The 27,976-nt window shown below is 41.4% G+C and overlaps 2 protein-coding genes across 6 annotated transcripts in view; one reads left to right on the top strand and one right to left on the bottom strand.

Moving 5' to 3' along the window:
* Positions 1-27,976, bottom strand: part of AARS1 (alanyl-tRNA synthetase 1) — a 70,332-nt gene that overhangs the window by 28,055 nt on the left and 14,301 nt on the right. The window lies entirely within an intron of this gene.
* LOC119055873 (ATP-dependent RNA helicase DDX19B) lies at positions 862-27,756 on the top strand. 4 transcript variants are annotated; one of them, XM_037154170.2, is made up of 12 exons: positions 862-1,059; positions 10,563-10,611; positions 11,503-11,556; positions 12,789-12,924; positions 15,025-15,117; positions 19,115-19,217; positions 19,772-19,886; positions 22,347-22,524; positions 22,908-23,145; positions 24,175-24,337; positions 24,838-25,029; positions 25,453-27,756. In XM_037154170.2, the coding sequence occupies exons 1-12, from the start codon at positions 886-888 to the stop codon at positions 25,512-25,514; spliced, it is 1,557 nt and encodes a 518-aa protein (XP_037010065.2). In that variant the 5' UTR covers positions 862-885; the 3' UTR covers positions 25,515-27,756. The 4 variants fall into 4 exon arrangements, with proteins under 4 accessions (XP_037010065.2, XP_037010066.1, XP_037010068.1 ...); XM_037154173.2 differs by lacking the exon at positions 862-1,059 and adding an exon at positions 8,943-8,988; XM_037154171.2 differs by lacking the exons at positions 10,563-10,611; positions 11,503-11,556 and having other exon boundaries at positions 972-1,059.

Here is a 27,976-nt window from a genome sequence, read left to right on the forward strand (position 1 = left end):
TTTCTCAGGTTGCAGGAAAATGCCCAGCTTCTTTCTGTGAAGTAAAGAGAAGTTTTTATGACTCTAGTAAGCAGAAAGCATCTGTCACACTTAAACATTATTTTTCTAAAAGCACAAAGTATTTTTGCCTTTTAAAAAATTCTCCCAGTCAAAATCCTTACGTGGGAAAGCTGGGACTCTAACCTAGGCACAGTTAACTTCAAGTCATGCCAGATGGGAGAGGTTCTCAGGAGTGAAAACTCTTCTGCACCTTTCATCCACGTCTTACCAACCTCTTCTTCCCTGGCTCTCATCCATCCCCACAGAAGGTCTGTGTATGTTCAGCTCCACAAACACCCTTGCTCTTTCCTGTCTCCGATCCTCTATCTGGAACCCATTTCCCTAGCACTTCCCTTGAGTATTTTTCAAGGTGAAACTCCTCTAAGTGGTGTTGCCACGTAGTCTGTAGGACAAATTTTCAACCAAACGGAGTTTAAGAGGGCTGATTCCCAACACCCTGGCCTATACCTGGGCATGTGAAATTACCAACCTGAAGAGTGAGAAAAAAGATCTGCTTGTTTCAATATGCATTTTGATGACTATCTGTAATGGTTTTGTGTTTCATTATCTTCAATCTGTATGAACTGCTTCTGGCCCACTGTCTTGGGCGGGTTTACGGTTTTGCTCTGCGGTTGGAGAGCCAGTTGACAAAACTTAGACACTTTGAGATAACTACCTCAGTCTGCGGTTCTGGAAGTTACAAGAGAAAGAGTGAATTAAGCAGGGGTGAAGGGATTTGAAGGCGACAGAAGGCTCAGCCCCATGGTGTCCAGGACGACGCGGGGGGGGGGGGGGGGGGCTACGTCACTGCCGTGCGCCGTTTCCGGTCCCCCGGTGCCGGAGCGAATGACTTACCCCTCCGTGGGGCCGGACCGGGGCTCACGACGATCCCCGGGAGCCCACAATCGCGCGGCGTCAGCCAGCGAGCACACCAGCACCAGCACCCCACCCGCCCCCGGGACCATGGCCACTGACTCGTGGGCCCTGGCGGTGGATGAGCAGGAAGCGGCGGCCGAGTCGGTGAGTTGGTTTCAGCCTTAAAAGGCTCAGAGGGTCAGTTTTGGCCCTGAATCAGATCCCTGGGAATGAACACTCCCTGCATTGGTCCGGACGGTTGAGATGCGGGCGGGGATGGAGCCTGGACCCTGAGCTGGCTTTGTTTACTCACCCACCTCCCGTGTTACGTAAGCACAGGTGAGGGTTCCCATCTATGAAGAGCCCGGCCACCTGCCTGTGTTCCCGGAATCCGGTTTGATCGTAGATTGCACTCATGTACCCTGGAGTGGATCAGTTTTGTAGGTGACATTTTTCCACTCTCCGATTTTGAGCTTCTTGGGCTTAAGGACCATGGGTTACTCATATCTGTATGCTTCCTCAGCTTCCTTACATGATGATGAATGAGCCACCCAATAGGCCTGGCAGTCAAGTCAGTAAATCCTCTCCGGACCTGTTTTAACTTCGGTCTGGGCCTGACACCCAGTAAGCAAGATACGTGTTAAACATTATTATGCATAGAATTAATTCCTCTCACCTAAACACTCTTAAGTTCTGATACCGCTTTGAACCTGCTTCTTTCTGTCAGTACTTATTTCTGTGAATTCGAGAACAGGGGCTTTGTCTTATTTTTTATAACTAAGTAATAACACAAATAATTCAAAGAGTCAATTTTTAACTCTGGTTCCTACCACAACCATTTTTTTCCTCCCCAGAGATTCTTTCTCTTGAAACTGATTTAGTCCTGGCTGGTGTGGCTCACTGGACTGAATGCTGGCGTGAGAACCAAAGGTCAGGGCACATGCCTGGGTGTGGGCCAGGTCCCCGGCTGGGGGTGTGCAGGAAGCAACCTGCGGATGTATATTAATGTTTCTTTCCCTCTCTTTCTCCCTCACTCCCCTCTCTCTAAAAGACAAATAAATAAAAAATTAAAAAATAAATAAGACCTTGGCTGCTGTGGCTCAGTGAATTGAGTGCTGGCCTGCTAACCAAAGGGTCCCGGGTTGGTTTCCTAGTCCCGACACATTTCTTGGGCTCCGGACCAGGTCCCCAGTAGGGGTGCACAAGAGGCAACCACACATTGATGTTTCCCTCTGTTCCTCCCTCCCTCCCCCTCTCTCTAAAAACAAATAAAATCTTTTTTAAAAAAACTTGATTTAGCCCTGGCTGGCAAAGCTCAGTGGATTGAGCGCGGGCCTGCGAACCAGAGTATCGAGGTTCAATTCCCAGTCAGGGCACATGCCTGGGTCGCAGGCCAGTTCCCAGCAGGGGATGCATGAGAGGCAACCATACATTGGTGTTTCTCTCCCACTCTTTCTCCTTCCCTTCCCCTCTCTCGAAAAATAAATAAATAAAATATTTAAAAAAAAACCAAAACTTGATTTACCATATTGACTTCCTTATTCCCTAAATAACATGCTTGCTTTGCTACTTCTTGAATTTGCAGTTTTTAAGTATTTATTGATTTTGACTCTTTCCTCCATCTTCCCCTCTCCTTACCACATGTACACCTTGTCATTCCCTACCTTTTCATTATTACATTGTGATTTTCAGTTAGTTAGTTCATCAGTACTTCAAGTTTATATTAGTAACATGAACAGTTTTACTTAACTATAACAGTTTTTATTTTTCCTTGGCATTTATAATTGCTTTGTGTTTTTGCTTTATATTCTTTGTACTTCAGTTCAACCCTGAGTTCTTTGCTAGTTGTCTAAATTTATCTCAGGATGTGCAGACACATCAAGTAATTTATGAATTCCATTTTTCCCAGGTCTTTCGCCTGCTTCATACTAGACTCGTTCCCCTGTGTTCAGAGCACTACTGGGAATCCTGTCCTTTCTGTATCTCCACTCCATCTTTCTTGATTTAGTGGAGCTATCCATCAGCTTTCTGGAAGTATATGGGAAGTACATTTTTAAAACTGCATTAAAAATATATTATTTTGCCCTATCATTTGATTGACACTATGGCTAGATGTAGAATTGGGGTTGGAAATTATTTTCCTGCCCAATTTTAAAGGCATTTTTTCCTCTTGCCTTTTAGATTTCTGTATTTGTTGTTGAGATGTGGCAAACAGCTGACTATGATTCCTGATGTGACCTGTTTTTCCCTTTCTGAGCTCAAAGAGTCTTGTTTATCTCCAGTATTAGAAAATTCATTATAATATGCGTTGGTATGGCTCTATTTTCATCCATTTTACTGGGTACTGGGTGGGTCCCTTTCAATTTGGCAAATTCTTGTCCTTCAGTTATGGGAAATATTCTTGAAAACTTTCATTGTTGATTTCTCCCCTTTGTTTTTTCTTTATTCCCTTTAAGAATTCTTTTTAGTTGAATGGTGGATCTCTTGGACTGGCCCTCTGATTTTTTTTAAGTTAAGTTTATTGAGGTATACTCTATATATGATAAAACTTACCCTTATTCTGCGAATTTTGACAAAGGCATCCAGTTGTATAATCACCACCAGAGTCAAAATATGTAACATTTCCATCACCCCCAAAAAGTTCCCTCAGACTTTTTACATTTAGTCCCTCCTCCCTATCCTCCTCTGGTAACTACTCATTCGTTTTCTGTCATGATAGTTTTACCTTTTCCAAACATCATATAAATGGAATCATACAATATGTGACCTTTTGGAAAATCTGGTTTCTTTCACTTAGCAAATGCATTTTGGACTCAACCATGTTGTTTCATGTATCAGTATTTTGCTCCTTTTTATTGCTGAGTAATATTCCATTGTATGAATGCACAACAGTTTACTTAGTCTTCTATAAATGGATATTTGGGTGTTTTCCGGGTTTTGGCGATTCTGAATAAAGCTACTGTCTACATTAGGATACAGATAATTGTATGGACTTATGCTTACATGTCTCGTGGATAAATACCTAATAATGGGATTTGTTGGGTTATATGTTAAAAGTATTATTGACTTTGTAAATTAGTACATGCCAAACTGTTTTCCAAAGTGGCTGTACCATTTTGCATTCTCATCAGTGATGAATTGGAACTGTGGTTACTCCACACCCTCACCAGCACAGCATAACCAGTTTTTTCTCTGTTCTAATAGGTGTACTATGGTATCTCACTATGATTTTAATTTAAGTTTTCCCTAATGACTAATAATGTTTGGAATATTGTCATGTGCTTATTTGCCATCCATATTAATTTCTTTGAAGTGACTTTTCAAATCTTTTGTCCATTTAAAAAATCAGATTGTTTTCTTATTATTGAGTTGGGAGAGTTTGCCTTTAATAGACTTGTACTTTGCATATACAGTAGCTCCCCCTTATCCGAGGGGACCACTTACTAAGACCCCAGTGTCTTCGCCTGAAACCACAGACAGTACCAAACCTGGTGCACTGTTTTTTCCAATACATACGTACCTATGATGAAGTTTAATTTATGTGAGGCACAGTAAGAGATTAGCAACAATAACTAATAATAAAGTAGAACAATTATAACACTAATTGTAAGAAAAGGTATGTGAACCTCTTTCTCAAAATATCTTATTGTGCTGTGTATACACACTGGACAGAGGGATGTTTCTAGGGACAGAGCAGGGTGTTACAAGATTTCATCGTGCTACTCAGAATGGCACAGTTCAAAACTTACAATGTGTTTATTTCGGTAACTTTCCATTTAATATGTTCAGAGCACAGTTGACTATGGGTAACTGAATCCATGGAAAGCAAAACTGTGGATAAGGAGGGCTACCGTATATTCTTCCAGACTGCAACTTGCCCTTTTGTTTTCTTAACAGTACTTTTCAAAGAGTGGACATTTTCAATTTTGATTCATTCTAACTAGTCAATTTTTTAATGATTAGTACTTTTTGTGTTCTAAGAAATATACCTTGCCCAAGGCCACAAGCTTTTGACCTGTTTTTTTCTTAATAAAGATTCAGAGATTTAAAATTTACATTTATGCCTATGATCCATTTGAATTAATTTTTTATGTAGTAGGAAGTATGGATCAAGGTTCATTTTTTTCGCATATGTGTTCCAGTGTCATTTGTTGAAGAGAGTTCTTTATCTTTTTTCTTCTATTTTCCATCTTTGTCTTTTTTGTCATATTTCCTGGGAGATTTTTCTGAACTGCTTTCTGACCTATTTTGTGTTTCATTTCTACTGTCACATTTTTAATTACAAAAGCTAACTTTTCCCTCCTTACTCTTCCCTTTTTTTAAAAAAAATCCTTACCCAAGAATATGCTTATCAGTTTTAGAGAGAGGGGAAGAGAGGGAGAAAGATAGAGAAACATCAGTGGGACCGAACCCACAATGTAGGCATGTGTTGACCAGAATTGAACCTGGGACCTTTTGGTTTATGGGATGATGTGCTCCTACCAACTGAGCCACAACAGTCAGGGCAGTGTTCCTTTTCATAAACAGTATCTTGTGCTGCTTTCATGGCCATAATATCCTCTCATATTTTTGAGGATATTAATATTAGTTTTCCTTTGGTGCTTTTATCTGTTTGTTTCACTATTTTTTTCCATGACAGAGACTTTTCAGATGTCTGTAATTCTTATCTACTCATATTTAAGAGTGGGTGTCTAAAAAAAGAAGTGAAAACTCTAAATACGTGACTGGGCCTTACCGATTCTGACCTCTATCTCTGTAGTGTTTTCAGAACACTAAAGTGGGCTGGCAGAGAGCGGTCCTCACATTCCCTGCTGGAAGGGCAGGGGTCTGAGTCAGTGTCGGTGTCAGGGACAGGAGTGGGGGGCGGTCTCAGGACTCCGTGTACCTGGTTTCACTCAGTGCTCCCATTTGCATCCAGGCACCCACGTCCTCCGCTGTGGCCCTTAGCTCACTCATCGCAGTGTTTCTCGTGCAGAGCCTAGTGGGCACTGTCGAGTGACTGAGCTGTCTGGTCTGTTTTCCCGTTACCTGGCAGTGTCAGAAACTTTTGGGCGTGTGTTCTGAATATGTACATCTCTATTTAGAAACCGCATAGTATACTATTTTGCTAAATACATTATATACATTACAAAACACACAAAAGTAATAAAAGCTGAGATAAAGATAAAATAAACAATGTTTTAAAATGTTTTCCTGTGCTTCCTTTTGCTGGCTTTATACTTTAATATCTCAAGGTACAATATACACTTAGAAAAAACCTTAATAGTCACTGTAAATATGAATATATATTTCAAATAGTTTTGATGATTTTTTTTTTCACTAACTTCGTTAGGTCAGATTTGATTGTCATTCTCTTAACTCATTAATATGCCTAGAAGAGTTCATTAGGAGTTGGTAGCTTTGTCATTTTCTTATTTGCTTTTGCATTGTTAGAATTATATTTAAGATAGAATGGAAACTCATAATTCACCCTGAGATGATGAACATTCAGACGTAATACGATTAGCTCCTGTCATTTCTGGCAGATCTGTGCTAGCCATTTTATCTACCTTACAACAACAAAACCCCGAATTTTACAAAGCTGAATCTTGGCACCCTATTTTTAGAATATCATGGTGGGATTTTACCCTGTTATCTTTTTTTAATTAAAAGCTTTATTGAGGTATTTACATATCATATATTTTATCCATTTAAACACATAGTTCTCTGGTTTTTATTATATCCACAGACTTGTGCAGCCATTACCACAACTGTAGACCTTTTTGTCACCCCAGAAGGAGACTCTGTATGCCTTAGCGATCACTCCCTATCTCCCTCAACCTCTCAGCCCTATACAACCAGTAATCTACTTTCTGTCTGTTTAGGTTTGCCTATTCTGGACATGTCATATAAATGGAACCATACGTTTGTGGTCTTTCGTGTCTAGCTTCTTTCACTTAGTATAATGTTGTCGAGGTTCATTCATGTTGCAGTGGGTACTCAGTATGCATTCCTTTTTATTGTCATAATATTCCTGGGTATAGATATACCGATTTGTTTTTCCACTCATCATACCTACTGACGGTCATTTGGATTCTTTCTGCCTTTTGGCTATTATGAATAATGTTGCTATGATCATTTCATGTGCAAGTTTTTGTGTGACCATAACAGTATTTTCAATTCTCTTGGGTATATATATCTAGATGTGGCATTGCTGGGTTATATAGTAACTGTGTGTTTAATTTTTAAGGAACTGCCAGGCTGTTTTCCAAAGCAGCTACACCACTGTATCACTCTCACATTATTATTATTTTTTTCATATTATTATTTTCTTTGAGGTTACTACTGTCTGTGAGGTGCACTTTTGTGCAGAGATTAAGACCTCAGATTTTGTATCTAAACAGACCTGGATGGGTATTCTGGGTCCCTCACTTACTAGCTGTATGTCCTTGAGCAAACTGCTTAACTTTTCTGTGCCTCAGTTTCCACATTTGTAAATGGGGATAATCATAGTACCTACATCATTCAGTTATAGACACAACTGATAAAGGGCTATATAAGTGATAGCTATTATTATTGTTATTAACTGTAATTCACAGTTTCTTTGTAGGAATCTTAAATGACTTGTCTGTACTTTATGGATTAGTTGACAATAAGATTTATGAATCTGCTAACCATTCACAGGTAAATTACAACATCACAATATTCTAAAACTGAACAAGTGAGTAAAAACACCCCTGCCAGCCTCTGCCTTTATGGAACTCTCTCTGAGGACCCCCACAGGCACTGCATGACGTAGGGGACTCGCACATACACAGTGCTGGGTTACTGTATTTTAAATATCCATTAAGTTTCATTTCTTTGATGAGTAAGACTCCCACTTCACCATTCTGCCTATGGCCCTAATCACTATAGTTCACTTACCATGAAATCTTCCTTTTTATTAAGAATCTCAGGTAGCTTTTGAATATAATACAGTGTGTAACTATAGTTTTCAATTATCTTAATGTATCTTTAAAACTAAACTATTAAAGGCATTGAAAAATGTGGATATTAAAGGGTGGGTGTTTTTGCTGTTTTTCATTTTTGGTCCAAATAAATAGAGCAGAGTGAGGTGTCCGAACTAACTGCTTTCAACGTAAGTTTCAGTGTTTGGTCCACTCACACTGTGCAGTGGATAATACAAACTTTACTTCCATGTTGCTTTTGCCTTACAGGAGATCTTACAGCCAAATGAAGGCTGAGTTTGTTTTATAGATTCTGCTAGAACCTCTCAGAATTCTGATACACTGTATTAAAACAACATCTATTTGTTTCATTTACATTGTTGCTACCAACTTTTCCTACACATTGTGTTTTAGTTATGTAACTATTTACTCTTAACTTCAATTTGAACAATATCAACAAAAGAATGGTTTGTCTTCTTGCCATTGAATATTAAAATACTTTATGCCCTGGCTGGTGTAGCTCAGTGGATTGAGTGTGGGCCTGTGAACCAGACAATCGCGGTTTGTTTCCCAGTCTGGGCACACGCCTGGGTTGCAGGACAGTTCCCAGCAGGGGACTCACGAGAGGCAACCATACATTGATATTTCTCTCCTTCTCTCCTTCCTCTCTAAAAGATAAATAAATAAAATCTAAAATTTTTTTTTAAATTAAAAAGAAATAAAATACTTTACAGTAATGGATATTTCTAAGTGTTCTATACATCAACTTATTTAGACCTCAGCCCTAATAATTTATTTTAAGCAGCATTTATCACCCTAGGAGTGAGTGCTATTAACCTTACTCTTGTAAATATTGCCAATAAATCAGTCAGTCTGTCTCTTTTGTAACAGCCCTGACTACTACTGGCAGGATGTGGAGGAGGGATGCTTTAGTGAAGATTAAACGATACTGAACACCTAACGTACTTACACACCATGCACTGTGCTGTTTGCTTCATATTCATTATCTGTTAGGGTGCTATCTACTCTTCAGAATTAATGAAGATTTTTACTGCTTTCTGATGGGTTTTTTTTTTGCCATTTTCCTTTTTTGCCAGTCTTTCCGGTGTGTCCTCCCCTTCCCCCAAACACCAAAGCAAAGACACCAGAAACACCCTTTTCAGTTTCTGTAAGTAGAAGTTCCTCCATTCTAATTAACCAACCATTCAAACAAACGTTTGCCCTGACTAGTGTAACTCAACTGGTTGGGCATCATCCCGCAAAGTGGAAGGTCGTGGGTTTGATTCCTGGTCAGGGCATATGCCTGGATTGCAGGCTCAGTCCCTGGTTGAGGCATATATCGATAGGCAACCAATTGATATTTCTTTCCTACTCTTTCTCCCTCCCTCCCTAGAAATAAATAAATAAATAATTTTAAAAACCAGACAACTTTTCAATTTCTCCTTCGTCTTTCCCCATTCTTGAACTTAGACAAAAGACAGAAATGAACCTCAAGCTATAAAGAACCTGTGTGAGTGGGTGTTGTAAGAAATACACCCCCCCCCTTTTTTTCCCCTGGTTAGTGTGACTCAGTGGATTGAGCGCGGGCCTGTGAACCAAAGGGTTGCCAGTTCAATCCCCAGTCAGGGCACATGCCTGGGTTGTGGGCCAGATCCCCCCACAACTGGTAGGGGGTGCATGAGAGGCAACCACACACTGATGTTTCTCTCCCTCTCTTTCGCCTTCCTTTCCCCTCTCTAAAAATAAATAAATAAATAAAATATTAAAAAAAAAAAACCCGTTGTGACTTTTACCCTGCACTGAATTGTCACTGGCATCACTTATTACGTTAAAGATTATAGCACCTGCTTTATGCTACATCCAAAGATCAACTAAAAATAAAAATATCTCCTGTCTTTAAAATATTTTCTTTTTTGTGTCAGCTTAATGAGGTATGATTGAGAACTAAAAGAGTATTTTCATTCTACTAGGGGAGATAAGTCCTGGCAGGATATCTTTTTATTTTTTTAAAGATTTTTATTTATTTATCTTTAGAGGGAAAGGGAAGGAGGGAGAGATATCAATGTGTGGTTGCCTCTCGTGCATCCCTTGCTGGGAACTGGCCTGCAACCCAGGCATGTGCCCTGACTGGGAATTGAACCACAATCCTCTGGCTCACAAGCCCACACTCAATCCACTAAGCTACACCAGCCAGGGCAGGATATCTTTAATTTACAGTGTTTGATCCAAATCTTTGACAATTCTTTTTTGGAAATGTCTCTTCACTCTGTCCCTTCCTACTTATTCCCACTCAGCCTGCTGGGTATTTTGATTGCACATTGTGCCACGACCCTGCAAGCTGCTCCTCGTTTAAAATACCAGATCTCCAGCACAAGGTGGCCTCAGTGTGAGTGAGGCTGCACGTCTGTGGTCCTGTGGCTCCAACGTATGCTGCAACATCCCACTCACAGACACATTTTCCGTGATCTCTTTAAACTTCCTCTTGTTTGGAATATGAGAGCATGGCAACTCAAATGATATTCTATTGAGAGGTCCTGGTGTCAGAGAATTAGACAAACTCATAAATTATAATTCTCTCTAGGGGTTGTAATTAGGGATTACAAAAAGAGCCCTGCAGAACAATCTAATGAATAGGTCTTGAGCGGCTCATGTCTCCCCAGCATCACTGGGGAAGCTCTGTTGATTCAAAATCTTTTAAGTTATTTTTCTGACACTCTCCCCCGCCCCATATTCTCTATTTAGTTGAGCAACTTGCATCTTAAGGAAGAGAAAATCAAACCAGATGCCAATGGTGAGTAACCAAAAACTAATTTAAAAACAAATGTGATTTACTTCAGTATCTCTTCTGACATAACTGTCTGGAAAAATATTATATATGGAACCAGACAGGGGCTGGCAAATGTTAGCAGTTATTTGACTTGGAGATCACTAAACTGGGCTGTTTTGTTTTAATTGTGAGTAATATAAGCATGAGGTTGGCTACCTGACTTATATATTATTAAATGTATTACTAACCATGAAACTATAATGCCAAAGATTATTTCTTGTTTTTACAAATATTCCTGAATTTGAGATGAACTAGACAAAGTATGAGTAACCTGAGAGTTAACCTATTGTAATTATTCTGAAATCATTTACCAGAAATCTAAGATGTCTCTTGAATTTTTGTTTATAATATAGGAGGGAAATTGTAACATTTACCTCACTGAATTCACTTACAATTTGTGTTTTGTATATTTTTACATAACTACAACATTGTTTGAATATACATTTCTATTAATTATATACATAGACTCTTAATGACAGAGTTGTATTCATATATTGATGAAGTTTAATTTGCACAGGTATTCCTCTGTTGAGCATTAAGGTGATTTCTGATCATTGATTTCTGTAATCATCTTTATATAACATTTCATAAATATTAATGCTATGAGGGAAGTTAACATTTTGAAGTATGCAAAGAGGACTCAGAATAGGGAAGTATTAAAATATAAGCTATATTGTATCATTCCTTTATTTAGGAACAATAATATGTTTTTATATATGGCGTGGCTTCCTCATTGTTTGTTTGTTTGTTTTTTGCTTCTCAGGCTTACATTTCTAGTGTTGTAGAATTTGCATTGTCTCAGCTGTTGGGTATGGGATTTGATTTTGAATGACAGCCACTTTGTGTCTGATAAAGGTGCTGTTGTCAAGACCAATACTAATGCAGAGAAGACAGATGAAGAAGAGAAAGGTAACACAGCCTGACAGCTAGCAATACTACCAAGGTTCTACAGTCTAAGAGACTGGATTTTTAAAAAAGATTTCATTTATTTATTTTCAGAGGGGGGTGGAGAGAAAGGGAGTGATACGTCAATTCAGGAAAGAAACATCAACACACAAGAGAAAAATCAGTTGGTTGCCTCTCACATGCCCCCAACCAGGGACCTGGCCTACAACCCAGGCATGTGCCCCAACTGGGGATTGAACCAACGACCCTTCAGTCTAAAGGATGGCGCTCAATTCACTGAGCCACACCAGCCAGGGCTGAGAATGAATTTTTAAGAGGCTTCATTTTTACACCTAACTTGGCTTGACTTTAATGGGGATCACAGCGCTAATAAAAGTTCAACATGATCATTGGTGAAAGAATTCTAATTGTTTACATTTTAAAGAAATTTTACTTTGAACAACTGATAAACTTCAGCAGCAGCAGGAAATATTCCCTGAATGATTATTTTTTATAGGGCATTATAAAAGAAATTGTAAGTTGCATCCCCATTGTCTAGTAAATTAAACTTAATGATATTTCGTTACATTTAACATGGGTAACAAGATGCAAACAGCTTATATGATGCAAGACAGACTTGATTTCTGTGTTTTTTCATTGTTATGATATTTTTGTTAGGTTAACCATTTTAAGTTTATATTAAGTCCAAATTGGTGAGCAAATATTTGGGTCTAGAGGAACAGATAATTTCAGGAAAGGACTAGAGTTCTATTCCTAATTAGGAACAGAGTTCTAAGAAGAATATGAGACACAAATGGATGACATGAGTATCATAACCTTTCTCTTTTTAAAAAATATTTTATTTAATTATTTTTATAGAGGGGAGGAGAGAGAGAAAGGGAGGTGGACAGAAACATCAATGTGTGTGAGAGATACCTCTGTCGGTTGTCTCTCACATGCCCCCTACTGGAGACCTGGCCTGCAACCCAGGCACGTACCCTGACTGGGAATAAAACCAGCAACCTTTTGGTTTGCAGGCCGGCACTCAGTCCACTGAGCCACAGCAACTAGGGCCATAACCTTTCTCTTTAATAAGCAAATTAATTACATTTATAAATCAGTACTATGATACACCTTGAATTAGAAGTCCTAGTACAAATATTACTGCTTAAAGTACCAATGACAATTAAATTTAGACGAGCGTATGGTGGATTTCATAGATTTTTTAAATTCTTTGCTTTCTTTCTTCCTGACAGAGGACAGAGCTGCCCAGTCCTTACTCAACAAGCTGATCAGAAACAACCTGGTCGACAACAGAAACCAAGTGGAAGTCCTGCAGCGGGACCCAAACTCCCCGCTCTACTCGGTGAAGTCCTTTGAGGAGCTTCGGCTGTGAGTATTTGTTTGCTTTCTTACTCTCCCCTTTGTGTTTAGATAGAAATCCTAGGACTTCCGCCAAGATGGAAGCATAGGTGGAGACGCCGTGCCTTCTCACACAACCAAGTTCAGAGACAACTAAATATTAGCAACAGAAAACACAGCCAGAATACAGAAAATTGAACTTTTCGGAAGTCTGTTAACAACAAATTCTTCAGCCTGACCGGTAAGGGGCGAAACCAGCACCTGGCGGAGTGGGGTTGTACAGGAAAACTCGGTCAGACGGACTCGGGCGTGCGGAATCCAGGCGCAGGGTTGGACCTGGTGGGCAACTCAGCAAGCAATCGCGGGGAAACAGCGAGGGAGCAGGGCTGCGGGTTGACTGTGGTCGCGCATTTGTGCGCGGATAGACAAGCGAGGGAGTGGGCGATTGGACGGGGACCCAGACCCAGCGGGTCCCCACAGCAAGAGGCAGCAGAGGGCGCCGCCATTTCCCTGCTCTGACCCCACCTCCACATACAGCGTCATAACCCAGCGACTCTGACTGGCCCGGCCCTGGTGAACCACCTGAGGCTCTGCTCCTACCCAGCGGTGCAAAACAGCAGAGGGGGCCGCCATTTCCCCGCTCTGACCACGCCCCCACATAGAGTCACAACCCAGCGACCTGGGAGTCCAAGGCTTCACTCCTCACACTTAAAGGGCCCGAACAGACCAAAAATGGCTCAAGAAGATCTCAAAGCCCCAGAGCCTATAAATCTAAGTGATGAAGAAATAGCAAAACTCTCAGACGCACAGTTTAAAACACTGGTGATCAGGATCCTCACAGAACTGGTTGATTATAGCCACGAATTAGACAAACATATGAAGGTGAAACTAATTGAAATGAATGGAATTGCACAGGAAACCAATAGTGATGGAAAGGAAACTGGGACTCAAATCAATGGAGTGGACCAGAAGAAAGCAAATAATGGCCAAACAGAAAAGAGTCAAGAAGCAAGAATTCAAAGAAATGAGGAGAGTCTTAGGAACCTCCAGGACATCTTTAAACGCTCCAACATCCAAATTCTAGGGGTACCAGAAGGGGGAAAGGAACAGCCACCAGTGGAAAACTTATTTGAACAAATAATAAAGAATTTCCCCAATCTGGCAAAGGAAATAGACTTCCAGGAAATTCAGGAAGCTCAGAGAGTCCCAAAGAAGTTGGACCCAAGAAGAAACACACCAAGGCACATCATCATTACATTAGCCAAGATTAAAATGAAGGAGAGAATCCTAGAAGCAGCAAGAGCTAAGGGGACAGTCACCTACAAAGGAGTTCCCATCAGACTGTCAGCTGATTTCTCAAAAGAGACCTTACAGGCAAGAAGGGGCTGGAAGAGGTATTCCAAGTCATGAAATCCAAAGACCTACAACCAAGATTGCTCTATCCAGCAAAACTTTCATTTAGAATGGAAGGACAGATAAAGTGCTTCTCAGATAAGATCAAATTCAAGGAGTTCATCATCACCAAGCCCTTACTATATGAAATGGTAAAGGGACTTACCTAAGAAAAAGAAGATAAAAAAGATGAACAGTGAAAGGACAGCAAACTCACAGTTATTAACAAGCACACCTAAAACAAAAGCAAACTAAGGACAGCTAGATCAGGAGTGGAAACATAGAAATGAAGATCTCAAGGAGGGTTAGCAACAGGGGAGTGGGAGAAGGAGAAGGGGGGAGAAGGTACAGAAAATAAGTAGCATAGATGGTAGATAGAAAATAGATGGGGGGGGCAAGAATAGTATGGGAAATATAGAATCTAAAGAACTTGAAAAAAAAAAGAAAAAGAAATCCTAGGCCTGTTATATATATTTTTTCATCACAATAGAATATTTTTAGCTAACACAAGTTCAATCTTTTCAAAAATTTAGCTGCTTTGAGCAATTAAGTAAATTTTCAAGGTAATCAATAAAAATTTTATCTGCACTTAACCACTGGGCTCAGTTCAGCATAGTTTGAGTATTGTTAGTTATAAGTTGTGGGTAATGGCAGTTCAAAAGAGGAAATAATCCCCCACATACTTGGTTTCTTTCCTCAACCAAAGAGATTGACTTGCATCATTAACTGCGTTCCTAGGAAACCACAGCTGCTTCAGGGAGTCTATGCCATGGGCTTCAACCGTCCATCCAAGATACAAGAGAACGCACTGCCTTTGATGCTTGCTGAGCCGTATGTATCCTGACATACCCTATCTCATTTATAATTTTCTACTTTTGAAAACTTATTATTAGTAGTAATACATGTTCATTTTAGAAAAACATGTTATAAAATGAAAAATAAGAAAAAAATAATTTGTAATTTCCCTCCACCACATACTATTAATACTTAGAATAGAGCCTTCTAGACTCTTTTCTATATAGACTTACATATGTGTGTATATATAAAATACGTATTTTTATCTTAATTTTTTTTCATTTATTTAGTTTTAGAGGAGAAGGGAGGGAGAAAGAGAGGGAAACTCAGTATGTGGTTGCCTCTTGTGCACCTGCTACTGAGGTCTTGGCCCACAACCCAGGCATGTGCTCTGACTGGGAATTGAACCAGCGACCCTTTGGTTTGTAGGTCAGCACTCAAGCCACTGAGCCACACCACCCAGGGCTATAATATATTTTTTTGAATGGATATAAAAATTTTATATGCTTTTGAAAATTTTATAAGATCATCTTTCCATGTTGGTAAGTATACATTTATATAATTCATATACACCATAATTTTATTATATGGAAAGTAAATTTAGTGTGTTAGGCCTAGCTAGTGTGGCTGAGTTGGTTGGAGCATTGTCCTGTAAACCGAGAAGTCTTGGGTTCAATCCCTGGTTGAGGAACGTGCAGAAGAGGCAAGGCATCTGATCAATGTCTCTCTCTCTCACTTCCTCTCTCTCTAAAAATCAGTAAGCATATCCTTGAGTGAGGATTTAATAAAAAATTTAAAAAATTTTATTGTGTCAAATATACTAGGTAAAAGCAAACAGTGTTCTAGGAGACCAGATAGTACAATTACTAAGGTTGTTTTCTTTCTATACAAAGGTATAGTGCTTCTCACACTTTTCATAGCATATGATTCTCCTAGGAATTTATTAAAATGCAAAATTTCTCATTTCAGTAGACTTGAGGTGGGGATGGAGGTTCACCATTACTAATAAGCTTCCAGGTGTTGTTTTTAGAGAGAGAGAGAGATTGATTTGTTCTTCATCTTATTTCTGTATTCATTGGTTGCTTCTTATATGTGTCCTGACTGGGGATCAAACCCACAATCTTGGTGTATCGGGGACAACACTCTAACCAACTGAGCTACCTGGCCAGGAACACTGATAGCAGTTTTATTATGAAAATTTTCTACCATACAACAAAGTTGAAAACTTTTATAGTGAACACCCACATACCCATCACCTAGAATCTACCAATAACATTTTACTGCTATAATTCATAACATACCTTTCTACCAATATATCTTGTTTGTTAAGGTACGTTAAAGTAGGTTGCAGTTTTAAATCAGTGCATAGGGTAGGATCTCATCGAGTAGGCAATGCAAAGACTTGAGGAGAGGAAAGAGTTGACATGTTGTTGTCTAAAGACTATTGTCACAGCAGAGTATAGCTGATGCAGAAGCCCTAAGACAGGAGCATGGCTGGCTTGTTCTCAGAGCAGCACTGGGGCCACTGTGGCGGGGTGGAGCATGGGAAAGGGTAGTAGGAGGTAAGAGCAGAGAGGTAATGGGGAGCCAGGGCAGGACCTTGTAGGGTGAGAGGGACCAAAGTTTTGCCAGCTCAAAATATACCCTTTAGAGTATTAATTTTAAGCTGGTCATTAAGAAACAAAAGACTCAGAGCCCTGCCTGGTGTGGCTCAGAGGACTGGGTGCCAGCCTATGAAGTGAAAGGTCATCAGTTCGATTCCCAGTCAGGGCACATGCCTGGGTTGTAGGCCAGGTCCCTACTCAGGGAGCATGTGAGATGCGGCTGATTGATGTGTCTCTTGCACATCCAGGTTTCTCTCTCTCTTTGCCCTCTCTTCCCCTCTCTCTAAAGAAAGGAATAAAATCTTTTTTAAAAGATAAAAGAAATAAAAGACTCAGAAAGAACCTTTGACTCTCCCCACTTACTTGCCTGATGGATTTGAAATAGAACAACCTGCTTAGAGGAAGGACACACCACAGCTTCGGAATATAAACTAGGTGTGGCAGATGGGGAGGAACTTTAGCAAAGCCTGTTTGTTGAACCTCCTTCTGTGTCCCATTGTTTCTGGGTCGGGCAGCCAGAACGTTTACCATGTCTGCTGTTTCTCATCTTTCTATAGATTCCCAACTTTTTCTTTGAAATCCCAGACCCTTCCCCCACTTCCTTTGTTCAAAATGGCATGTAAACCTAAACTGCCCGGTGCATCTTCAGGTCCCATATTCTTATGACACCCCCAAATATACATCCATAAATGCATTTGGACATTCTCTCCTGTTAACCATAATCTTGCCTCGTATTAACTTGATTATCAGCCCAGCTAGCAGAACTTAGAAGGTGGAAGGCAAATTATTTTCTTTGCCCCCACAAGGGTATTATGATGATTTCAACTTTACTGAATGAAATCGGGACTGATTGGAAGGTTTACAAGGAGAGAACTGATGTGAGCCGACTCACATTTTAAAAGACTCTCTGGCTGCTGTCTCAAGGCTAGATAAAAGATAACACTTTACCCCTGGCTGGTGTAGCTCAGTGGATTGAGTGCTGGCCTGAGAACCAAAGGGTCACGAGTTTGATTCCCAGTCAGGGCACATGCCTGGGTTGCGGGCCAGGTCCCCAGTGGGGGCCACGTGAGAGGCAACCACACATTGATGTTTATCTCTTTCTCCCTCCCTTCCCCTCTCTCTGAAAATAGATAAATAAAATCTTTAACAGGCAAGAAGGGGCTGGAAAGAGTATTCCAAGTCATGAAAACCAAAGACCTACAACCAAGATTGCTCTATCCAGCAAAGTTTTCATTTAGAATGGAAGGACAGATAAAGTGCTTCTCAGATAAGACCAAATTCAAGGAGTTCATCATCACCAAGCCCTTATTATATGAAATGTTAAAGGGACTTACCTAAGAAAAAGAAGATAAAAAATATGAACAGTGAAAGGACAGCAAACTCACAGTTATTAGCAACCACACCTAAAACAAAAGCATACTAAGAGGACAGCTAGATCAGGAGTGGAACCATAGAAATGAAGATCTCAAGAAGGGTTAGTAACAGGGGAGTGGGAGGAGGAGAAGGGGGGAGAAGGTACAGAAAATAAGTAGCACAGACAGTAGATAGAAAATAGACGGGGGGAGGGCAAGAATAGTAGGGGAAATACAGAATCTAAAGAATTTGAGACACATGTTCATGAACTAAAGGGGGAAATGGTGGGGGAGGGGTATGCAGGGTGGAGGGGAATGGAGGGGGGAATAGAACAAATGTAATGGCATAATCAATAAAAAAAGTTTAAAAAAATCTTTAAAAAATAAAAAAGATATTTGTAAAAGTATTCCACCATAAAATCTTTTCTCTATAGTGCTCTGTATTTTTGAAGCTAGCACATATAACTGCTACAGAATCCAATTAATTTTGATTACTCAGTTTTTTTTCCTCTTTCTTTAAGGATTTTATGTACTTAATTTTAGAGAGAAGGGAAGGGAGGAAGAAAGTGACAGAAACATCAATGTGTGAGACCAGTTGCTTCTCGCATGGGGACCTTTTGGTTTGTAGGCTGGCACTCAGTACACTAGGCCACATCAGCCGGGGTTGATTATTCATTCTTTAATAAAGCTTTATTCTTTAAAAAAATCTTTATTATATTCTTCCATTACCATATAGTCCCCTTATACCTCTCTCCTGCCTATATTCTTCATTTTCTAAAAAAAAAAAAATTTTTGTTTTTTTTTAAAGATTTATTTAATTTATTTTTAGAGTGAGGGGAAGGAGAAAGAGAGTAAGAGAAACATCAGTGTGTGGTTGTCTCTTGCATGCCCCCAACTAGGGACCTGGCCTGCAACCCAGGCATGTGCCTTGACTGGGAATTGAACCAGCCACCCTTTGGTACGCAAGCCAGCACTCAATCCACTGAGCTATACCAGCTATTCTCAGTATTCTTCATTTTTATTAACTGAAAGGATAGTTGAGATTTGAGCCCCTAAACAGTTTGTTTTCTCGTGCAGCCCACAGAACTTAATTGCCCAGTCTCAATCTGGTACTGGTAAAACAGCTGCCTTTGTGTTGGCCATGCTCAGCCATGTAGAAGCTGCAAACAGATACCCACAGGTAAGGGTGTGGTGAATTTGGTTTTTCTGCTAACACACATCTAGAAGTAAAAGGCCATTTGATGGATTAAAAGCCATGTCTTGTATTACTTTTTACATAAACTAGGGCCCCTTAAGTTGGGCACAAACAACATAGTTGATTTAGTAACAAAAAAATCCTGTTACCTTCTGTGGTTTGCCAGTTCCAGGATACTGCTGGTATGCTTGGCTCCTTTACTTACAGGAAAAACCTCTTTCAACTACAACTATTCATTCATTAGAAAGTTGAGAACTTTATGAGAAAGTGAAAAGGAAGCTAGTCTCCAATTTGAGTATCAGATTCTTACTCACTTGTAGGTTTTGGAACTGCACTGGCCAGTAACTGTTTTCCAGTGTTTTTATCCAGCTGGAGTTCTACCCTCAGAGAATTCTAAAGTATGGTTTTACAGTTTAAAGAATCAAATAGTGTACGCTTTATATATATTTTTTCCTTTAGCCTTAGCTGGAAGACTAAACTCAATCCCCACTGCAAAAGAGCTACTGTCTTGCATTCTCACTCTGCCCTCTTCCTACCAGTGTCTGTGCCTCTCCCCGACGTATGAGCTTGCCCTCCAAACGGGAAAAGTAATTGAGCAGATGGGCAAATTTTACCCTGAACTGAAGCTAGCTTATGCTGTTCGAGGCAATAAATGTGAGTATGAATAGGTGATCCTAATTTATTTAAGCTAATAACTTCTATTTATTTTGAAAAATGTTATGCAGTGTTGAAATAGTACAACGAACACATGAGCTCTCCACCTAGATTTGAAAACTTAACATTTTGCCATATTCCTTTTTGTATACAGATAGATATGGATATAGATATTTCTGATGAGCCATTTGAAAGTAAATCCAGACATTGTGACTTTTTATTCCTAATACTTTAGTGTGCGATTCATTATGAGGACATTCTTCAGCATACCCACAATACTCTTACCACAACCAAGAAAACTAACAGATTCTCAAATAACAAACACTAGTCATTTTCATTTTTCCCCAATTATACACAAAGTGTTTCTTTATGGTTTTTTTTTGAACCATGATTGAGTCAATGTAGCACTGCATTTATTTGGTTATTCTATCTCCTTAATTTCTTTCAATCTAGGCTAGTCCCCTCACAGTCCCCCTACATTTGACTTTTTGAATACAACTTTTTGCTCATAAAATGTTCCAAATTCTGGATTTATCTAATTGCCTAATTTCTTTTTAATGTCATTAGAAGAACAAAAATGTTCTAGAATGTTCATGGCAATTAACTGAGAGCTTTTTTTTTTTTTAATGTATTGACTTCAGAGAGAGAGAGACAGGGGAAGGGATGAGAGAAAGAGAAATATCAGTTTGTTGTTCCACTTGTTTATGCATTCATTGGTTGCTTCTTGTATGTGCCCTGACTGAAGATTGAACCTATAACCTTGACGTATTTTATTCTTTTTTCTTTATCCATATTTTCTACTTTTGTTTTACAACTGATAATATTTAAGTAATTAAAATTTTATGTCCTGGCTGGTGTGGCTCAGTGTGTGTCGACTGCGAACCAATGGGTCGCCAGTTCGATTCCTAGTCAGGGCGCTTGCCTGGGTTGCAGGCCAGGTTCCCAGTAGGGGGTGTGTGAGAGGCAACCACACATTGATGTTTCTCTGCCTCTCTTTCTCTCTCCCTTCCCTCTGTATAAAAATAAATAAATAAAATATCTAAAACAACATTTTCTTTAAGGTTTAGTTGAGTCCTATGGATCTTTCACAGTAAACTGTGACTTTATGACTTGCAGAAATCTACTCTGCATACAATGTCCTACCATGAAAGTCAGTTCTGAGGAGAAACGTAAGATAAGACTTAGTGAAAAATTATCATAAGATCTTTAAAATACTGTACTTTGGATGAGTTCAAATGACAGAAAAATCGGAATACTATTTTATGGCGGGGGCAGCAACTTTTTTTTTCAATTTTATTTATTTATTATTTTTAGAGAGGTAAACAGGGAGAGAAACATCAATGTGTGGTTGCCTCTTGCACACCCACTACTAGGGGCCTGGCCTGTAACCCAGGCATGTGCCCTGACTGGGAATTGAACTAGGGACCCTTTGGTTGGCAGGCCAGTGCTCAATCCAGTGAGCCACACCAGCCAGGGCTGTTTGTTAACTGAAATAAGAAGAAAGCATTTGTTAGCTTTGAATTGACTCAGCATTCACATTTGTGTAAAATTTTGGCTGTGACTAGAGGAAACTTGTATATGTCTGGTCAAGAGTACAAATGAAATATTAAACTTTGAATCAATAAGTACAATCTAATTGAAAATGAAGAACCAAATTCTCGATTCCAGACTGTGCAGGACCAAGATCTGCCGTGGTCTGCCAGGCCTACTCTGTGAAGCACTTTAAGAGAGACAGATTGTGTTTGAAAAAACAAAGCCTTTTCTAAAGAACCCTATTTACTGACCCTGGCATGGGGTATGTAAAGGTGCCTGACTTATTTGGTACAGATACTGGGAGAGCTGAGGGGCAAAGTGCACTAGAGTGAGAAGAACTTTGAAAAAGTCTACTTGTGAGGAAATGCAATCATGGTGTAGGAATAACAATGTTCACAGAAAAAAAGTAAAGATAACAGAACTTAGAAAGAGAAGATAGAATGAAAAAGAACACCACTGAAGTTTTTTAATCTTCTCATTGTTTACATTCTTACTGTATCTTTCAAGCATTATGGTCTTTTTTAGTGTGTGTCCATAAAAATACTCTAATGATATGCTAACCTCTCCTTAAAATACTCATGCAAATGTCAAAACAGTTACATTAAAATATGTATATCATAGACCCTGCTTTGTGTGGCTCAGCGGGTTGGGAATCATCCCACAAACTGAAAGGTGACTGATTCAATTCGTGGTGAGAGCCATGCTTGGGTTGTGGGCCAGGTCCCTGACTACGGACATGCAAGAGGCAGTCATCAATGTTTCTCTCTCATATCATTTTTCTCTCCCTTTCTTTCTCCCTCCCTTCCCCTCTCTCTAAAAATCAATAAATAAAATATTTTAAAAAATACATCATAGCTTTAGAATTTCTCAGAGAGGAGAGCTAGGTTTGCCATGGACATACCCATGAAAAATACCTTATCTCTACAGTGGAAAGAGGTCAGAAGATCAGTGAGCAGATTGTCATTGGCACCCCTGGAACTGTTCTGGACTGGTGCGCCAAGCTCAAGTTCATTGACCCCAAGAAGATCAAGGTGTTTGTTCTGGATGAGGCCGATGTGATGATAGCTACTCAGGGCCATCAAGATCAGAGCATCCGCATCCAAAGGTAGGATTCTGGATCTGGGAGGAACTTCTCGGCCTCCTGATCCACGAGTAAAAATCTTCCTCTTTGTGTCTCGTCCTGTGATACCAGCCCCTCTTCAGTCTTCTGCTGGGTTCTTTGCTTCAGAAGCTTCAGAAGCACGTGCCTGATGGGCCCTGTCAGCACCGACCATTCTCCCAGCCTGGGCTGAGGGAAGGAAGGGACTTAGGGAATCTGACACCACTTTGTCCCTGCCCCACATCTGCTCCCGCCTCTGCCCCACAGTGCTTCTCCACCTCTACCATCTTCCTGGGGACGCAGACCACCCAAGCCTGGGGAGGCCGTGCTTGTGTGGGTTCCAGTGATAAACTCAGGGTCATGCCAAATACCTGGGCCTTGCCTTGCAGGATGCTGCCCAGGAACTGCCAGATGCTGCTTTTCTCTGCCACCTTCGAAGACTCTGTGTGGAACTTTGCCCAGAAAGTGGTCCCAGACCCCAACATTATCAAACTGAAGCGTGAGGAGGAGACACTGGACACCATCAAGCAGTACTACGTCCTGTGCAATAACAGAGATGAGAAGTTCCAGGCCTTGTGTAACCTCTACGGGGCCATCACCATTGCTCAAGCCATGATCTTCTGCCATGTGAGTAGCAGCAGAGGAGGAGCAGCGGGGGCTGGCCTGCCTGGGGAGGGGCTCCCTGGGGAGGTGTTGCCCAGGCCCTGTCTCTCGGCCAGCTCCACCTGAGTGTGGTGGGGGACCAGACTCCCTCTCTGGGACTACAAATGAAGTGAATCATTTCCTCATGCCCCAGGGCATATTATCCTCATCCTATGAGGAGTTAATTACAAGGGAAGACTAAAAATCTGAAGCTTCTTTGATCCTACTTCTTAGAGATAACTTGGAAAAGAAATTCCAAATAAAATCCAGTGCAATAGCCCTAGATGGTATGTCTCAGTGGTATGAGCTTGGCCAAAAGGTCAGTGTTTCAATTCTCTATCAAGGCTCATGCTTGGGTTGCAGGCCAGGTCCCCAGTTGGGTGCATGTGAGAGGCAACTGATTGTTTCTCTCCCTTTCATTTTTTCTCCTTCCCTTCCCCTCTTTCTAAAAATAAATAAGTAAACTCTTTTAAAAATTTGTTCTCTGCCCTGGCTGGTATGGCTCAGTGCATTGAGCACTGACCTGCAAACCAAAGGGTCGACAGTTTCGATTCTCAGTCAGAGCACATGCCTGGATTGCAGGCCAGGTCCCCAGTAGGGGGCGTGCAAGAGGCAACCACACACTGCTTCTTCTATCCCTCTCTCCCTCCCTTCCCCTTTCTAAAAATAAGTAAAATCTTTTTAAAAAATGATACTCTTATAGTCAGCATATATATAGTTGGACCTTACTTTTAAAATCTAGTGAAATCGTGTTAAAACAAAGAATATAGACATTTTAGGTGTGAAAACTTTTGGTTGAAACCACATTTTCCCTAGATGAACACTAAGATCATTTAAGTAATTCATCCAAAAACAATCATGTGGCTAAAGTTCTATTTGAAAAATTTAAGCCTAACGTGCTGGTGGAATGTAGAAGGGCCTTCATCTATATGAATGGGAAAAAGCCACTTTTCTGCAGGTTCTTTCATTTTTTTTTAAAGGTATCTCCATTTAAAACAATTCTTTTTACTCCAGACCCGCAAAACAGCCAGTTGGCTGGCAGCAGAGCTCTCAAAAGAAGGCCACCAGGTGGCTCTGCTGAGCGGTGAAATGATGGTGGAGCAGAGGGCTGCCGTGATCGAGCGCTTCCGAGAGGGCAAAGAGAAGGTGCTGGTGACCACCAACGTGTGTGCCCGCGGTGAGCAGAGACCTTGTCCTGTCCTGGTCTGCCACACTCGGGGCAGCGAGGGAAGTCCTCATAAGTGAAAATCTCAGATGGTTTGGAAAAGATCGGGTGGGTTGGTGGTGACTCTTTTTTCTGGGAGAGACTGGACTCCCTCAGCAGAAGAGAACTTGCACAGAAGCCCGGAGTCCTGGCCTGGTGGAAGGAAAGTGCAGGCATCTGACTGGTTTAGCACAACACCTGCTCCTGTTGGGGCAGCCACTGAGGTTTTAGCTGCATCTCTAGACACTTGCGTCCAGCAGAGACTCTCCCAGTGACTTCGTAATCTTGTCAGCCCCTGCCAGAGCCCTGTGGTTTCCTCTGGGTTCTGCTGCGAGCCCTTGTCCCCCGGATCCCAGAGCCGGCCCACCCAGACTCCTTCCACCCAACCTTGGTGTATGTGGCCCAACTGTGGGCAAATGACAGGGGCTTGTCCTCTCCCACCCTTAACAGTTCCCCACCTCTCCTTCGTGCAGGCATCGACGTTGAGCAGGTGTCTGTTGTCATCAACTTCGACCTTCCAGTGGACAAGGATGGGAACCCGGACAACGAGACCTACCTGCACCGCATCGGGCGCACTGGCCGCTTTGGCAAGAGGGGCCTGGCTGTGAACATGGTGGACAGCAAGCACAGCATGAACATCCTCAACAGAATCCAGGAGCATTTCAGTGAGTCCCTGGGAGTGTCCTCTGCCAGGGTCCTCTCCTTATAGGGGCACATGCGAGGGTGCGGGTCGGGTAGGTTTTCCTGTGACCCCCCAAAGAGGCTTTGCCCCCGTCCACATTCCCTTCCTTCCCTAGAATATGGATGTTCTCAGGGAGCACACCTGGGGAGTTCAGCATCAGGGACTAGAACGACAGTCCCCCCCCCCGTCCAGGCTGAGGGGCCTTGGGCTCTGACTGTTGCTGTCAGTACCTGTTCCTCAGGTACCAGAAGCCTTTTGGGTCAAAGGAAGGATGGTTGTGGCCAGAGGCAGGGCTGGCTCCTGGCCAGGGTGGAGACCTGTGTTTCTCTCCCTGCTGGCTCCCTCCCCTAGGTGTGTGTCTCCACAGTAACCCCTTATTGATTTCTCTTGGAATCTTTTTCCTCAGATAAGAAAATAGAAAAGTTGGACACAGACGATTTGGACGAGATTGAGAAAATAGCCAACTGAGAAGCTCCACCGGTCCCCGGTGCCCATCCTTGGCGCTCCCCCACATGGCAGACCAGTGCTTTCACATAGAGGCCTCAACCGTCACCGTGAAGACGAAGGCACATGTAGAGAGAAACTACCTACCTCATTTTAAATTACGTTTGGACTCAACAGAAATTGTGCAAATGATGGGGGAAGGTAGAAACAATTGTTGACGCAACTTTTGAAGATTAGGCGTGAATACACAGAAATTTACCTTTTGGAAATTGTCTTTTTTTTTTTGGCCAGTGTTTTCCCCACTGTTACACTAATCTAGATCCTGTGGCTAATCACTTGCTCAGGAGCTATCTGGCTGCCCCTGCCTGTCCTTGGGCCCTAGTGGAAGTGACAGAATAGAGGTGAAGAGGGAACACAGGCCCAACTAGGATAGGTGTGTAAGCCACCCACCGTGTTTGGAGTAAGGTGTGAGGCGGCAGAGACCTATGAGCTGCTGCCTTGGATTCTGAGTGGTGTTAGCGCACTCTGTCCTGATGCCCACAGCAGAAAGGGATCTGCTAAGCATGGACCAAATGCCAACCGGGGATCTTTAGCACACACAGGTTTGTGTCACAGGACCGTACCCCGTATAAGCAACCTGTGTGCAGTGCACATCTGATTACTGGTGGTTCCCTTGCTTGTGGGTGACAGAGTCCTATGAAGAAGTCATTGTGGAGAATTAGTGCTGGCTCTAGCTTGCCATAAAACCTGGTCTTGCAGGCACCTGCTCATCTTTTTTACATCCCTACCATCACCTTAACCTCTTTGTAGCCCCAACCAAATAAAAGGTGATCTGAGGTTTGGATCATCGTGAAAACTAGTTTCAAGTCACAAAGGGCCAGCTTCAAGGCAGCCTTGGAAGTAATCTGCAGTAGTCACAAGTGCTTGCTTTGTTTTCAGATCCCAGAAGGCAAGTTTTGTAAGAGCTGGGGAATGAGTTCCAATATTTGGCATCTTGACTGTAAAGGGATACTGACCATTTGTGGTTAGTGCTTGGAATACAAACAAGTGCAAGTGAGGGACTAGGTGGACTACCGCCACTCATCTGTGCAAGGCAGGAGTAACTGCCAAGACCTTTACTCCATCCTTCCTTACTCGGCATCTTTGTGCAGAGCAGTTAGAGCAAATAATAGCAATGGACATTCCTTCATACCTGGACAAGACTATTGGTATCCATGAGGTGACAGTGCAAAGATGAGACTGAGGTGCAAAAACAATATGCAACCCCAGCCAAAAGGAGTCCTGTTCTTAGACTTTGATACAGAATGGCCACTTCCCCTAGGACCAGGCTTGGAAGAGGGGTTTTCTGTGATGAGAACTACTACAGTCCCAGACCTTCCTTGTGTTTCTGTGTTTTAGGGTTAGATCTCTCCTAGGAAAGGAAGGGGCCACTACCAGCTTCCGGGCAGTTACCTTAATCTAACATTACAGATACCACAGAGACTGACCATCCGCCGGTCCTCCACTGGGCACTAGTCTCTATGCTTTTGGCCAACTCTGACCAACTTTGGGAATCTTAGAAGAAATTTAACTGCCCCACTCTCAAAGTCCTATGGACCTACCCTGAAATAAAGAGAAACGAAGGCAATAATTAAAGGACTATAAACTCCTCACAAGGCTGCAGGCCAAGCATACCCACACCTCACAACACATAAAACCCATCTACTGAGTAGCCCTAAAGCTGGGCAGGAAAATGGGAAGGCAGTGCCCCAGTCTTCTCAATAGTAGGAGGAAATGGGCATCTGGCAGAAATCTAGATCACCAGTTCTTAATCTGGGGGATTGGACCCCACAGAATTCACTGGGTGGGTTTTGTGGAGTCTGAAGCATAAGCAGTACTTTGAGTTTAAATGCATCTTCCTGGGGAGAAACTCCCAAAGGAGTGTGTGTGCTTTAGAAAGGTAAGACTCACTGTTATGCATGGCTCTGGAATGTGTCCGCAGTGTCGCTGCAGTCCATGTTCTTTGCCTCCAGTGCTGGCCCCTAGGGCTCAATGGACCTCAACGGCCTCTGACATGTCTAGTTCTGAGACGTCGGTGATGTAAAACGTATTGAGCGCTCGGTGAACTTCAGGCCCCAGAGTTTCTTCTGCTGTTTTTAGTAAGTTCCTATATATGCAATGAGAAACTGTGCCCTCGAACACAGAATTCACTTGGGAAAAGGAGATTTCAGTCCAAAGAAAGATTCTGGATATGTTTATTATCCATATACATAAACAATGGATTTTATTGGGTTTTTGAGTGTTCATTGGCTGTATGCATAATAACTAATCAACTGTTGATGTATTCTTTACTAACACTAACAATAGTGACCTATTCATGTTACTAAGATATTATTGACTATAAGAAGGAAACAGCATGTTTTGGTTGCTGATATTAGTAACCATATTACCAATATGATTATTACATAATATGAAGACTCACATATTATTCCATAAGCTACTCATCA

Source organism: Artibeus jamaicensis, unplaced genomic scaffold (genome assembly GCF_021234435.1).
Source record: "Artibeus jamaicensis isolate MK-2021 breed Jamaican fruit bat unplaced genomic scaffold, CSHL_Jam_final contig_464, whole genome shotgun sequence".
NCBI classification, from domain to species: Eukaryota; Metazoa; Chordata; class Mammalia; order Chiroptera; family Phyllostomidae; genus Artibeus; species Artibeus jamaicensis.

Excerpts from the sequence above, each read along its gene's own strand:
- LOC119055873 (XM_037154170.2), top strand. The coding sequence starts at position 886 with ATGACTTACCCCTCCGTGGGGCCGGACCGGGGCTCACGACGATCCCCG. Across the intron at positions 12,925-15,024 it reads TCCTTTGAGGAGCTTCGGCT|GAAACCACAGCTGCTTCAGG; the intron begins GTGAGTATTTGT and ends CTGCGTTCCTAG. Across the intron at positions 19,887-22,346 it reads TGCTGTTCGAGGCAATAAAT|TGGAAAGAGGTCAGAAGATC; the intron begins GTGAGTATGAAT and ends TTATCTCTACAG.